This window comes from Dinoponera quadriceps, unplaced genomic scaffold, assembly GCF_001313825.1.
Source record: "Dinoponera quadriceps isolate SergipeBrazil2010 unplaced genomic scaffold, ASM131382v1 scaffold5229, whole genome shotgun sequence".
In the NCBI taxonomy this organism is placed as follows: domain Eukaryota; kingdom Metazoa; phylum Arthropoda; class Insecta; order Hymenoptera; family Formicidae; genus Dinoponera; species Dinoponera quadriceps.
This window is the reverse complement of record NW_014559163.1, coordinates 82,475-98,014: the sequence shown is the minus strand read 5'-3', so window position 1 is coordinate 98,014 and position 15,540 is coordinate 82,475. Positions and strand designations below refer to the sequence as shown.

Here is a 15,540-nt window from a genome sequence, read left to right as displayed (position 1 = left end):
AAGGAAACAAAAGATATGAAAAAATTAATGAGTATTAAATTTTGCAGCGGAATTGCGTAATAAGCAAATGAAATATTTTCGTTGGCCTGGATCGTCCGCGAATTTCACACGGTGCGGCGTGACCGTGCACCTACGGCTTCGTTAAAACAGCGCACCTCAGTTTCGCAGAGTCCGCCGACGCGTTCGCGTCCTTTCGCAGTGGGCGCGCTTGCTCTCGCGCGAAGTAGCACCATAACGATTCTCGGTCGATCTTGCCTCTGAACGTGCTCTTGGGAAACTCCGAGAAATCGAATTAGAACTTTGCGTCGCGCGAAGGGACGATCTCTGCTTGGACTTTCGTTAGAAGTTTACGCGCGGATGTCGTCGGCAAATGTATGTCAACGATTTTCCGGTAAACAGATTATGCATAAATTATACTAAATTATCTCAGAAAGAGAGAGAGGGTAGTCAAGTAATTTGGAAGCATGTAGTATTCGCGCGAGCGAACATGTTTTCTTCCATTTTGACATGACAATAATCTGAATATAAACACCCGTCATTATTTCCGGGTCGGAATAGATTCTCTATATTAGCTGAGAATACTTGATTTTTGCACGAATACAACATATTTTTCGATTATTTCCGATATTTCCGATATTTCATTCTCATCCGATTGTTGTCGTGCGCGTCGGAAGCAAGAGAAATATGCCGAAAGATGATGAATTCTCTTAAATATTCCATTACAAGTACGTGCGTGGGTAATAAAAGTTTTAATCTTTCGGCATGGTGGAAATATGCACCGAAGAAAGACCATTATGTTGCGAACCCCCGAGAGGCAGGATAACCACGTAACTTTTCATCGTGAAGCAGCTAAATGTGACCGCTCTTTGCGTTAAGATTTCATTGTGCATTTCTGCATTGATTTCCTTTACAACTGTGTTAAAAAACAGCTAATACTCGCAAACGGATTAGATTTTATGTTGTTTTTTTGGCAATCCGCCCAACGAGTAATAATTTTGATATGAATCGCAAGAACGGGGAGCGCGTGCGGTATACGCGACGATAAATCTCAGCGCGGTGACATTACGAGAGTCCGACGCTGAATAAGTCCGCGGCATTTGCATTCGTATCTGAAGAAAGGGAGTAATTTGGCTTCTCACTTCGTATACCAAAACTAGCGTACTACTTTATTTACTTTGCGCGAGTGATCATTTTATACTTGGGAGGGTCAAGTTCAGAACGAACTTTTCGGTAGGTAAAACTGGCTCGATATTACTTCGGGCAAAACTCGTTGCATCGGGAAATTTTTAATCGCATGAAAATATGCGTCTTTTCTGACATACGCCGAGTAATTCGACGAAAATGAGATTTTGTTTGATCGACCGTTAAGACAGCAGATCCGAGTGAAAGACTATTCTCTCAAACAATTTGTCTCACGTTGTACGTGGCCGAGAAAATATTTTAATTACTGAGCTTTATTCAAAACCTGTTAATATATGATTTACGTTATAACGAAGTAAAACGCGGAGCAGCTTCTTTTATTTGCACAAAAGATGCGAAATTGTGGTTGTAATTATTCTTGGGCAGATCGTTCCGCGAGTAAATACCTTGTTACTTGTATCACGACGATAAAAAACGCGAGAGAGGATAACGGGACATTTTTTTATTGGCTTGCGCTTACCACGGTAAAGACAGTAATTGCGTCGTTTTCTCACTCAATGATTAAAATTTAGACGAACAAAGTTATCGCACTTACGTTAATTAAAATAAACGGAATCTAATAATTACAGTTTGATATTTTAATCCGTGAAATAATAACTCGTGCACAACGAATTTTTTCGTGTAAACAGAGTCACTTTCGATCGATAGTTTCTCGTCATGCGATTAAGGGTGATATTGCACTACGATTATTACTTTGTTGTGATTGTGACGTAGCAACGCTGTTAACGACACACATTTTCTTCCAAGAGACACCTACGTATCCATTAATTTACTCTTAACCATTACACCGTGATTGGTATCGCTTAACTCTCGTATTTCTCATTATTTTATCCGTTGCTACTCGCACCGATTAGCTTTATTCGTTAATACTCATTAGGACACTGCTCGCTCTGTCAGTCCCGCGCAGATCGTTTGTCGACGATATCGGTTTAATTAAATGTACAGCGCAATGTCCCGTGAATGTACTGATGGAATTGATTTCACGCTGCAACTAAACTTTAGATCTCTAAGCAAGCAAACGTAGAACTTAAGGAGGAAAACTGAAACTTTATAAACAAATAATGCGTTTTGTAAAAGGTGTGATCATATACTACGAGATATTTTTCCGGCAATATTTTGAAAATTACAAGACTAACTATACACAGCGCTTGAAAATTGTAAAAATATATTTAACAGGAGCGATTCTGGACTGTTAGATGGACGGATATCGCGGATTAGGCATCTACGGATCTTAGGATACCAACCTGACGTTACGTCGGAGTTCAAATGCATAACCCGAGAACAATATACCAGCAGATGAACGGTTCGAGACTATGTTCTTTATTCCGCACGGACTAAGCTGATTGCAATAAAGCTTTGAGGAGCGAAGGAATGCATAATATCTGGCTCAAATAAATTCCTCATGCCGAGATCGCGTCGAGATAAGCTATGGAGAGAAAAAATAAAGAATAAACTTGAAGAGCAGTTTTCCTCAAGAATTGCGCGCTTATCAAGTAGCGACTTTCAGGTGACTTCAAACCGACGTTCAGTTCAACCGTTTGCTCGTTTAAATAAACGGACATCCATCAATATGTTGATATCACGGAAAGTCGTACCCACGGATAAATCACGAACGAAACTTTTGCACAACATGTAACTCTTCGTGGGAACTTCGGTATTTCCGGCATACGTCACGCGGATGTAAGATGAATCTCGCCATATCGACGATCGCCGTTTGGCTGGCGTCGATGACACCTCGTTTAAGCTATGCGGTCGACGACGCGGACTATTACTCGTCCGCGGAGAACGAACGTCCCGCCAACGTTACAAACTGCACGAACGACTACTGCATCTCGGACGAGGATTATTTCGAGCTGATGGTAAAGCACATATTTCCGAAGCTGTCCGACTGGGTGCTGATCGCGATGCACAGCGTCGTCTTTGTGGTCGGCCTGATCGGCAACGCGCTTGTCTGCATGGCTGTCTATCGGAATCACTCGATGAGAACCGTCACCAATTATTTCATCGTGAATCTGGCAGTGGCCGACCTGCTCGTCTTGCTGATCTGTCTGCCGCCGTCGGTACTTTGGGACGTTACGGAGACCTGGTTCCTCGGACTGAAACTCTGCAAGGCTGTGCCTTACCTTCAGGTAAGCTCATCATAAATCTGTGTATAACTATTCCATACATACACTACGATTTACAATCTTACGTTAACTACTATGGAAAATCTTTTATACTGTGCATCTTCGCGGGAGAGAAAAAAATGTTTGACTATACAGAATCTGACTATGAAAATTCAGCGATTTTGCCGAAGTCGTTAAGCCCCGGTGCACCTGGTGTACCCATTTTCCTGAAAGACTGGAGAGACGCTTGGTTCGCAAATTGCCCTTTGTTCACGTTTGAGAAATAGAAATTATTCCCGTTTGAGGCCGATAGATTCTCGCGCGACCTACTTGAGTTTATCCCGGTGATCCTTGCTTTTCGGAACGAGGAAAAATAAAACTGCTTGGACCAATGAAACCGATTCTTGTTCGGACAGATTAAAAAATTGCAACGAGCGGATTGTTTCCACAAAATTGAACAATCCTAGAATTTTTTAAATTGCATTTTATCGTATACATTTATATTCAGAGAGGAGACCGATTGCGCGTTAATTGATTCTTCTTTTGGAATTTTGGTCGAAAAGTCTTTCCCACAAAGAATAATAAAAGAGTCTCCTGCAAAGCATATCGCAGTTCCTTGAAGCAGAAATGATAAGAAAAAAAAAACAAAAGAAAAAAGGAAAAGGTACTTCGTGAGCCCCGACGATGCCGGGCATGTATCCGACATGAAATTTACGATTTAATCTCTGTCCGCGTCACTCGATTTAATATCAGAGGAACGGATTTCGTACGCTAGTTCGCGAATAAAACTGACAAAAATTGAACATTTGAGACAGAACACGCGGAGATAGCGCGACACACACATCGTCTTCCTCGCATCTTTAGAAGGCTCCTTCGATATTCCCAAACGTCGCTCAACCTCCTCGGAATTCACAATTGGGCAGGATATGAAGGAAGTCGACCGATATACATTTTGCAATATTGGCAATTCCTTTTTCTGTTCTGCCCTTATCGGGCGTCAAATGTCGCAGCTATTGTGGTTTCGGCCAAAATTGAAAATTCTATTGTAAATCGCTACTGTAACGCTCCCCAACGTTCGCAGGAATGTGTGGAATCATTTCATAATCAATGCTTCGGATGAAACAAAGAAAGTTAAAAATTTAACTCTCTATACAAAAAAGAACACATTTTTATTGTCTCTTAAGTTATTATCATTATCAGTCGAATGTGAAAGGATCGGTAGGAATACGCGCTATTATTATTCATTATTGTAATGTATAGACATAGATTCATGGCGAGCCTTTATTTCAGCCAGCACTCAAGACTGATAAATCTGACCGCGCAATAGAAATATGTTTTACCCAGGCATAGTTGATTACCACTTTCGCTCGAATTACGCTACTTTACTGGGATTGTCCTTTTCAACGAGTTTCGCTAATGTTTATTCGAGTGCATCGCTAACTTCGTTTGACCGATACATTGTTTAACCTTCGCAGTGAAATTCTTCACAGGATCGTGCGTCGAATTTATAATCCGTTTGTTAATTGGCTCACCGTCGGAACATTATGTGCTTCGATGTATTTAATTATTGTCGTAACGAAATAATTAAAGCTCTCGGCTTGATACTACACCCAGATTGGATTACGCGATAAATGTTGAGGTAAATTAGTTTTTTTTTGTTCATACACATTAATAAACAGTTATCTGAAAAAACATTTATAATTCAATGTAAAAAGATTGTAAAAAATCTGATCTTGTCTAGTTAAATTATTGCCGAGGGAAAATTGACTCCTAACTGGATTAAAGTCTCGCCATTTTTTCTCTCGCTCACAGAGAGAGAAAGAGACTTCGTACAATATCTTGTAAAATATTCTATACATTCACTTTTTATTTATTTGATTTATCAGTGTCGGTTGCAAAGAAAAAAAAAACCCACACAGAACATTCCTCAGACACCATACGAATAGATCGATGATGGTATTGTAGGCTCGTATGTTAAAGCGAAGTGAGTCATCGCGGTTAACAGTATCTGATTTAGTCGAGGATAGTTTCTCAAACACGCAACAGATGGCAGACAAGTTGCATTCTTCTCGCATATATTTTTTAGCATAAAGAGTTATATAATGAGGTGGTATACTATCGGTCCATCAAAAAGGGTGCACGCTACTTCAATAGCGCGTTATCTCAACTTAACGTCGGGATGGCGGGGTATGGCTATCAAGACATACCCTGTACGTAATTTTTGTGAATACGAGGCTATTGGCTGCCAATTAAGCACCGATGCCTCTCTCTGTCGTGACTTAAACATATTGCTTTTTCTCGCGCTAGCCTCTGTACGATCGCTTTCCTTTTCCAAATTTTTTAATCGTATCACGCACGCATGTGTAAAAAAGAATACTGAAGTAATACGTGTACTACACCACGGAACTTTACGCAGAACCCTCGCCTGCCGGTGAGCAGAGAAAGTTCTCTAGTCATGGTGCTTTGCAAAGTGGAACGTGTACGCGCGCGAAAAGCTTTTTGGCAATTTAAATTTTGCATCGACGTTAGGTAGACTTTCGCTCTCGTGCACACGCTTCGTGTATATACGTATGTAAAAATAATTTACCATGTACGCCGTCGGCCATATCGAAACTTTTTTCGAGAAAAATTTCCATATGACATTATTAAACTCCAATTGAGTCATGCACGTTATTTTGGACATACATAAAATATGTGTACATATTTAATGTCTCCGGTAAAATGAGCGAGCTGCGGTGAAATTGTATCCTGTTAAAAGAGAAAAAGAAGCGCGCAATATTGTAATCGAGACTTTTTCCGCAAAATATGCGTAAAATATGCGCGCATATATTAACCGTTTGAGTGCCAAGGAAGCGATTTTGCGCTTCTTCTGTTTCGCTCGAAAAGTACCAGGCTGCGAAACCGATAACCGGCACACGCTCGGCTTCTGTCAATGCGCGACTTTACGGCTACCATTCCGTTTTAGGTAAAAATGAAGTAATGAAACAACTGATAAAAGAATGAATTTTAATTGCAATCTAACATTTGGATGCAATCATCGGAGAATAAGCGCTATCGCGCAATAAGACAAGCGAAAAAGCGCTCCTTGGCACGTTTGGACGGGGAAACAGCAGAGATGCGTGGCACTCAAACGGTTAATATCCAAAATTCCCGCGAGATAGTATTTGATTAAATGTCAAATCGCAATGAAAAAAATGTAGCTCTTTAAACAGAGCGACAGTTGAATTTTGAGGTTTCATTTGTTCGGCAACTGTGATAAATTTTCGTTATCTCTTTGGTAAAAAGGGAACGTTGAATCTCTTTTACTCGTATGTCCGCAGAGCGAAATACGTCGAATGATTGATATCGTAAAGCGGTTGAAAGTTATCCAAGCTGAATCCTGTGTCATCCGATCTATTCTTCGAGTCACATATCGGTTTTATTATTGTTTCGCTTTCTCCTCCATCGTCGGCTATTAGAAGTTTGCGGTTGTAATATAAAAGCCCATTTCTAGACTCCGCACCTTCGGAAGTCTTTATTGTCCTCTCTCCTCCTCGCTTAAATAATATTATATATCCGTACTTATATGACCTACTTTATTTAACTCACTTCTATATTTGTTGACGGTTTAACGTTTCTCCCATTAAATTGAAAGGTTCACTGAAAATGATAAAAGTGTTATTAACGAATCGCTTTGGATAAATATGATGAGGGCAGTATGTGTGCGTGCACGTGACAAACGTTTATCGCGCAGGACGGAATGTTATTTTCCTTATCCTCGGTGACAATATCAACCAATCGTAATAGACCGTTGCTGGTGCAAACGGTTATTACCATATTACCTACCTCTCCTAGGGTTCCTTTCTGCGTTAGTTGATATTATCGTTGAAACTGAGAATGAAATTTACGATCCGCCGGTGTGATCGATAATTTTGAATGCGACCGATAAAGCATATGATCGTAAAGTTCAATATGCGCGTAGGAGCTGTGCAGAAAGTTACATACGATACGATAAATATTATTCTATCAATTCGCTTCCCCTCTCACATATGCAATACGACGTGAGATCGATGTGCCGTTTATCTTTTCATCTATGAGCAAACACGCGTTTTTATAAACGTCACAAGTGACGTATGTTCTGGCGGTATATCGATTCTAACTTCTGCAACTTGCGAAGTCATAACGTCGACTGTTACATATTATACATATTATACATATTATACATGTTACATAATCATGCATGTGGCGGGTCTCCCCCGAGCACGATATAAATGCAAATTCATTAAATTTATTAAACGAAATTGATTAATCGAATAACCGAGATTACTCACACACCATCCATGATACGTTATTCGAGTGCAGTTCGGTTATTTTTTCTTCGTTTCCGAATTCTTCCCAGATATATCGCGTTCTTTTTCTGCGCGTTCGTGTATCGACACGCTCGATTATACGAGTACGTGTTCGCACGTGTAAATTCTATCGCTTGTTTCGCGCATCCGCGGAATACGTTATGTCCGAAAGCATGCGTTTGCATATATTTCCCTTCCTTATCTACTCGAGCTTTCATCAGTTCGTTACGGCGAAAAAGAATCAAGCGATTAAGGACACGTGACGAACGTATCATGATACTTCTCCGTTGTCACATTTTGCACCGTCGTTTATCGTTCGCGCGATACGACCGGGTCTATTTTACGCGATCTACGGCAGAGCACGGAGTAATTGACGGAAAACCGATAGTCATAAAAGTTGTAGGTGATTTTTGTTGGAAAAATCATGAGTGGGATACGCGCGTGACGAGATATTCCGCGCGATCGGCGACGGCGGTATCGTCAGGATCCACAACAGCCCGAATAAAAATCGCGAGAGTAACGGCCGGAACAAACGAACTTTACCATTATTATTCCGCCCTATAGATCGAGAATAGAAATATCTGTGGATAGCGATTCGAGTGAGGAAGCGCGAGAATGTCGCGGCTGTTTTGCTTCCCGTGCTTGTTGATTAGCGCGCCATGTTAGAAAATATATTAGCGTCACGATCGCGTCGCCGCGTTGATTCGGTGACCTTAATTCTCGGTCCGGAGAATTTAACTGTGCAAATGTTCGAAAAGATGATTCGAAATGAATTATGTAGCGGAAAGGGGAAGAGAGGTTGCGCGATATTTCCGCGAGTGGTGAGTATGTTGCTTGAACAGTACTGGCCGCTTAAGTAGCCGGCGTTGGGTCAATTTGTCCCGGGGGATACTTTTTGTCTGCATTATATATCGCGAAGAAAAAGGGCCACACACACACGTGAAATCTTTTATTGTTGAACCGCACCCGAGATAATCGCTGGATTATTGATGAATTCCGTATTGAGAAAAAGTATGAGAAGTTGAAGGGAAAAGTTACGGTAAATAAACGTGCGTAACAACAACGCGTTCAAACTCTCGTGCGATCGTTTATTTCCATTGCATTTGTGTTGACCAGTCATGTTTACGACGTTCAACTAACGTGGTATCAACTCTTTTTATCGTCTATTGTTCCGGACGCTATATCAGAGTACAATAAGAGAACATTGCGCGGTATGTTGTGCACAAAGCTTAGTTACCAGAACTATATGAAATTTAGTCATTCTTTCTAAACGATCGCCAGAATTTTCAGTGAAATGAATCAAACACCAGAATGCGCCATTAAAGTATCGTACGGCAGTTTTGAGACATCCTGTACTGCGAGTAACCCTGCAGCAACGATTTATTATCGGACAGCGATTTAACCCAGGCGCAATAAATGCTTCGTATTTATTACCCTTATCATGTTATATCTCACGATGTCCAGTATTAAATATATATCGAAGATCGCTCTGTATAGTAGAGATCCAAAGAGTGTCCGCAGTCAAGCGTATTCCCTTTCAATTCCAAGCGGTCTCTTCGACCGTTCTCGAGTGAATTTTCCTTTCACAAAAACGTCGAGGCAACGATGGCTCTCGGATCATGACTATTCTCAATGTCGTCCGTTGACAAAAAATTGACCACGATTCAATCGCTAAATATAAACGCGTTGTAAACGTTCTCTTCGTGCATACTAATTATTTGCGTATTTAATTTATTATACATTCATTATTAAGCGTTTTGCTCGTGAACTTTTCCGCGTGCATCGTGTTCTCGCTTCGGTAAATACATAGTCTGCACGCTTTTGACTCTCTTTTTCTCATAATTACGTGCAAAAAAAAGATTGTCCAACTAACGAGACCGGACGAAATAACGCGAGCCATTAATGCTTCTATAGCATCGTTGCAACCTCAAAGCATCAGCAAAGGCAATCGGCCAACGTCGTCATTCAGTAAATTAATCGAAAGTCTATCGTTCCCACGACACATATACTTGCACTTTAGTTTGTATATCGCGACGTCAATGAAGAGTTCGCATATGTTACGGGGGCAAATGAGGACAAGGTCGAAAAAAGAATTCTATGGAGGAATATATATATAAAATTTATACTTTGAAATTATATAATCCGCGAAAATAAATGAAAGATATTCTGTTAAAGTCGGCCAATGAGTTATTTAATTCGTCCAACTATTCCATTCTCTCAACATGTGCGAAGGGACAAAATTTCACAGATGATATAAAATACAGAATTACTCGGATTTTTGTACGCAGTAGTTTTTCACGATCATTTTCGTTTGTTTTGCGTAAATCCGTAAGAATTATAGCAATATGTGAAGTTTATGTTTATGCACTTGTTCATCATGATGCACGTTGGGAAAACTAATACAGGATTTGTATAAAACTGCATTTCCACCGAAATTCCGCGTACGTGAAGTTTTTCAGTCGGATATAGATATTCAATATAAAGTCGGTTTTTAGTATCCATTATTGGATGTTATAAATCTCGCTTTTGGCTTTATGTCAGCCCATTAAACAAGAAATTACTTTGAACGCATTGTACTGGAAGAGAGAGAGAGGGATACAAAAAAAGAGAAAGAACCGCCAGGAATGTGTTAAAATCTCGTTTTACGCTCGACAGGAGATTCTGAACCAAAATTACATATTAAAACCGTCGCAAATAATAAGCCGCTTAACGAAATCTCTCTTCGTAACGATCGTAAAATACACCGGGTTAGATTGCATCTTTTGAAAGATTCATTCGCGCGTAACGTCAAAAAAAGTTGTATACAGGACTTTTCGTTGAATTTGGAATGATTTCAATCAGCTTCTCCTCCGAGAGAAACGTATGTAATAATTTCACGAGACTAATTCATTTAACTCTCTGTTGGAAGATGCACGCGATGTATGTATCGTTTTACGCGGTAAAGTCAAATAAAAGAATGGAGAAATTATGAGTTATCGCAATATTCTTCCGATTAGCAATGAAAGGAAGAAATAGTTGCGAGAAATCTCGGTGCGGAAATTTATCCGAGCAAGAAGAGAGATACAGCAAGGCTCGCTGAAACGGCAATATCGCGTATTATTACGTTAACATGTACGTACGTAACGATTTCAGCTGTATTATATAACTTGATTAATCGCTCGAGTCTGGAATGAATGATGAAGTTACAAATTGTTATACATGTGTCACGCTGAAAGTCCGACATGTTACTACACGCGTTGATATTGCGTCGGCCGCTATTACGAGTTAAAGAGACGGTGGTTCTGGAACAACCCGTGGATCGATAGCTATCATTCAAGCGCGATCGATGCACCGTCATTTTCCGAGCGTATGATTCATTTCGCCGCTTCAATTCACGCGCGGTGCATATACTTTCTTTTTCGCGACATTTAAATTACAGGTAAGTCAAAGTTCGTGGGGAGAAGAAGAAGAGTGAAAAATATGACGCGTCCGACGTATAAACTCGCCGCGCCGCGTGGGCACTATATCAAGATCCCTGCAGAACGCGGACGACCGAGCTGGGTTATATTTTACACGCAATACTTCTATCTCGAGACCCGATCGACCGTATGAATTTTTCAAGGAGACGATTTTGACGTTCCTGGCGTCCCGTGTTTTCCGGCGAAAGAGACGATTACGTCGTTAATCATTCCCGCTAATGCGTAATGCGCGCGCGGCGAGATTGCGCTTTCTCGACGCGACCGAGCGAAATAACTTTCCGACGGATACGTGTGACGACTAATAACGTTAGATTCTACGAGGTAGTAATTGCGCTTATTTCATTATTGCACTTCTTCAAATGTCCCTTCCGCAAGGAAAAATCTCTCCTCCATTTTAATCAAACGTTTGAGGAGTCGTTGAAATTGAAGAATACGCATTTTTATCAGTTCGCTGAAACTCAAGAAGCGAGACCATTTCGCAACGTTTCATCGTTGAAATTCTATCTGGGAAAACTATGAAAGCTACCTTAAACACGAGGAGGAACTTTTCGAGCGAACGTTTCATAATGTTTCACGTAGAGTGCCACGCATATTATTTGAAAAACTGCGAATGTCAGCCACTCTCTCTCTTTCTCGCAATCTTTCCTTCATTGAATCGGAAAAGTTGGATTGTTTTATCCGTCATCCGAGTGCGGCGGAATTTCAAGCGAATTCCATCAGCGACCGCGAGAGAAGGCAGTAATTTCAGATCGGGGAGGAAAGAAACACCGTTCGTAGCCACGTGTTACCATCGCGTATGACTCGCTCGCGGCAGATAGCCGCGATTTAATTAAAACGTGCCACATCGCACTCGCAATTGTGCCAGACTGAAGAGGCGATACGCCTTGTCTTTCTTCATTCGACCTTACGCACGTACATACGACAGTTTGTTGGAAACTATTAATTCTCCCGATTCGAGCCGAATAGAATAATTAATATAACAATGTTCATTGTTTTAGACAGTATCGGTGAGTGTGAGCGTTTTGACGCTGACTTTCATATCGATCGACCGGTGGTACGCCATATGCTTCCCGCTGCGGTTCAAGTCAACAACCGGCCGTGCAAAAACAGCTATCATAATCATCTGGTTGATAGCGTTGCTCTTCGGTAATTAAAACGAAGAAAGTCTCAACGGAGAGACGGACGGTATTCGCAGTCCCATCTGAAAAGTCGTACGATTGGACTGTAAATACCACCCTCGGCCACAACTTTACCAATATATCTTTTCATCAGACATCCCGGATCTGCTGGTGTTGCACACAGTGCCGTCGAACAGTCGAGTGCAGACTATCCTATTCACGCAGTGCATCTGGTCCTGGAGTCAAGAAAGTCAAACTACCTTCACGATCGTCAAGTTGATCCTCCTGTATACCGGGCCGTTACTCTTCATGAGCGTGGCGTACTGGCAGATTGTACGCGTCCTTTGGAGAAGCGACATTCCCGGCCACAATCGTAAGGGAGAAACAATTATGTTCACACTCGCCCAAGTTGAAAATAAATTGTTCATTCTATGTATCACGTAACTTTCTTATTTCCCAAATTTTGCTCCTCACTGATTTTCACTAAAGTCGGTGTTTTTAATCTCTCGGAAACTTTTCTTTTTAAAGCTGATTCCCTATTTTCTTACATTTTCAAGAACGAAACTCATTTTGCTCACTATTGTTGACAGCTAAACCATGCCTGCGCATTTTCACTTTGTATATAGCCAATCGCGTGTATTCATTCAAATGAAACGAAAATATGAGAAGGAAGATGCATAATCGACTCCCTGAGAGCGGAGAACACATTCACTTTCAGTCCCGAAAGTCGATAAATTTAATTGAGTATACACAGGATTATTCTTACGCGGAATTATATACGTTTTCATACATATAGATAATATAGATAATATGCGTCCAAATGTTTTCGCAAGATTGTTTGCGATAACAAATCCAGTGAACGATTCCAATCGCGAAATCGAATCCATTATATTCAAATTATAAGCTGCTTATTTGGGAGGTCATATTAGTCCAGAGTTCTGAAACACAATACAGTTTCGATAATCCGGCTTAAACGGGAGAAATGATCGGATTATCGTCGAAAACGTAGCGCTTTACGGTAAACAACGGACCAATCGGGGCGAGGATTCCGATATGACTCAAAAAATGGTCGATACGCTGTTGTTTCTGACAACATTTTTCTTTTTTCATCGTGCGTTACAGTTTCCACTAGGGTGTGCCATTCAAACGAGGTTCCATTGTCCGGGGGTGGAAATCCGGAGGGTCAATTGAGATCACGACGGAAAGCGGCGAAGATGCTGGTCGCGGTGGTCCTCACTTTCGCAATATGTTTCTTTCCGGTTCATTTACTGTCTATTCTAAGGTAAACGATATTCGTAATTTTATAACGTCCACGCGTAAAGAAAAACATTTCGGCAACGATGAAAGTAACCGCTTCATCGGTGCGCGACACGAATCCATCTACATACAATTAACACGAATCTATTGTTTCAGGTCTACCATGATGCTACCGTCGAATCAATGGACAATCGCTGTTAGTCTGATCGCCCACTGGCTTTGTTACTTCAACAGTGCGGTGAATCCTGTCATCTATAATTTTATGAGCGGTAAGGATGCATCAACGTTAAATAACGCTGCACAGCGACATCGGAACGAGAAGATGAAAAGAAAGCATTTTACGTTGAAAGTGTGGCAAGACCTAAACAAAGAAAAGAAAATAATCGGTGCGTTCTCGCTGAAGAAAAATCGATTCGACCGGATTTATCTCGGAACGAATATCTCGTACGCGGGCTGATATTTCCCGAGCGCAGAGGTGTACAAGATTACCGAAGTGACTTCTATTAAAATGCATGACGCGTCGGAGGCACGCAGCCGTTGTTTCGTTGTAAAACTGGTCCGTACCTCACATCGAATTAGCTCTCCTGTGGCGGAACAACGGTTGCCAAAAATCGTCCATTCCTCTCTTCGGGAACTACGCCACGGAGTCCATTGGACTCTGGATGAGCTCTGGAATAACTCGCGCGCCGTCGTACGTACAAACTCTCAGATAATGAATCGAATCTCCAAGTCAATTAATCAGTCTGCGCGCACACTTATCTCGCGGTCGTCGTAGTACGATATAAGAAAGTAGCGCTCGACGGAAATTCCCGTTTAAAGATCGAGAATGTATTAGCGTTAAAGATCTGAGATCGAGTCATTAGTCGGACTATTCGCTCTACATTGCAGATAAGTTCCGGCGAGAGTTCCGTCGTAGTTTTCGAGAATGCGGTTCCCCGAGCAGGCGATACCCCGAGAATGCGGTTAGACTACCGGACGAAAGTACGAAAGGGTGTCGTACGAGCTTGCGACCGTTTTGACACGTGGCGAAACGAACGTCGCGGCCGACGAAAATACAACTCGAAAATACACCGAGCGTCGTGGCCGAAACAGCGTTCGCCGAGACGGGGACGGCAATCGGCACTCATTAGATCGATCGTGCTCGTATTTAGGGTGAGACACACGATAGTTATTGTTACTTTAGATGTTAGTTTTAGGACTCCTTATTCCCTCACAATTACGAGTTGACGCGAGCAGATAAGTCGTTCTTCTGATCAATCGACAGGAAGCGTTTGCAATTTTTTTTATTATAGCGAAGGGAAATTAGTTGATCGCGTGAAACATATTGATTAATTTATAAGCGTAAGAAGGAAGCAGGAAACTCCTCCTCGTGATACAATTTTCGTTTTTAGTAAAATCAACATATCGTTCGCTCTGGACGAGGTCACACAGCTATTTGTTCAAATTATATTAAATATATATATATATATATATATATATATATATATGTTCTTATTCCATCGTATTATACGTGATGCTAATAAATCTGTTGCAGGGAAATTTCGGAAGGAATTTAAGCGTACCTTTCGCTGTTCCCGCAACGGCAAAGCTTGCGCCCATAAACGTGGATACGTCACGAGTGTCTTGGATCCTCTTAAGCAGCGATCTCGGACTAACACAAGATCGATTAACACATTGTCCAATAATAATAACGTTCAACAGAGTACCGAGGTTATACCTCTCAGTGCTATAATCAGTATGCCGCAAAATGAAAAATTTGGATGAGTGCAAAACGGTTAAATGAAATTTCCTTTGTCGAATTGAGATGAACTCGACCCATACGACGCTATCTTTTATTCAATTGGCTTGTAAATATGCTATTACGAAACATTAGTCTGCACGATTGGATTTACTGCTTTACAAATATATTTTGCTTTATTATATCGCAGATATATAGATAATAGGTAATAAGAAGCATCACAGATCGATAATCAAAATTGTTAAATTAAACGCATAATAAAATTTAAAAGAAGCAAACGCAAAAGTGTAAATACAATTCCGTTCGTTTGGCGAAACTTTCAGTATGCCTTGCATG

At 41.0% G+C, this 15,540-nt stretch overlaps 1 protein-coding gene across 1 annotated transcript; it reads left to right on the top strand.

Moving 5' to 3' along the window:
• The first annotated feature begins 315 nt into the window (after positions 1–315).
• On the top strand, positions 316–15,508 carry LOC106750225 (orexin receptor type 2-like). Its single transcript, XM_014630414.1, has 7 exons — positions 316–391; positions 2,377–3,329; positions 12,090–12,237; positions 12,364–12,582; positions 13,332–13,491; positions 13,623–13,735; positions 15,001–15,508. Exons 2-7 carry the CDS (start codon positions 2,886–2,888, stop codon positions 15,228–15,230), a joined length of 1,314 nt encoding a protein of 437 aa, XP_014485900.1. The 5' UTR covers positions 316–391; positions 2,377–2,885; the 3' UTR covers positions 15,231–15,508.
• The last annotated feature ends 32 nt before the right edge of the window (positions 15,509–15,540 follow it).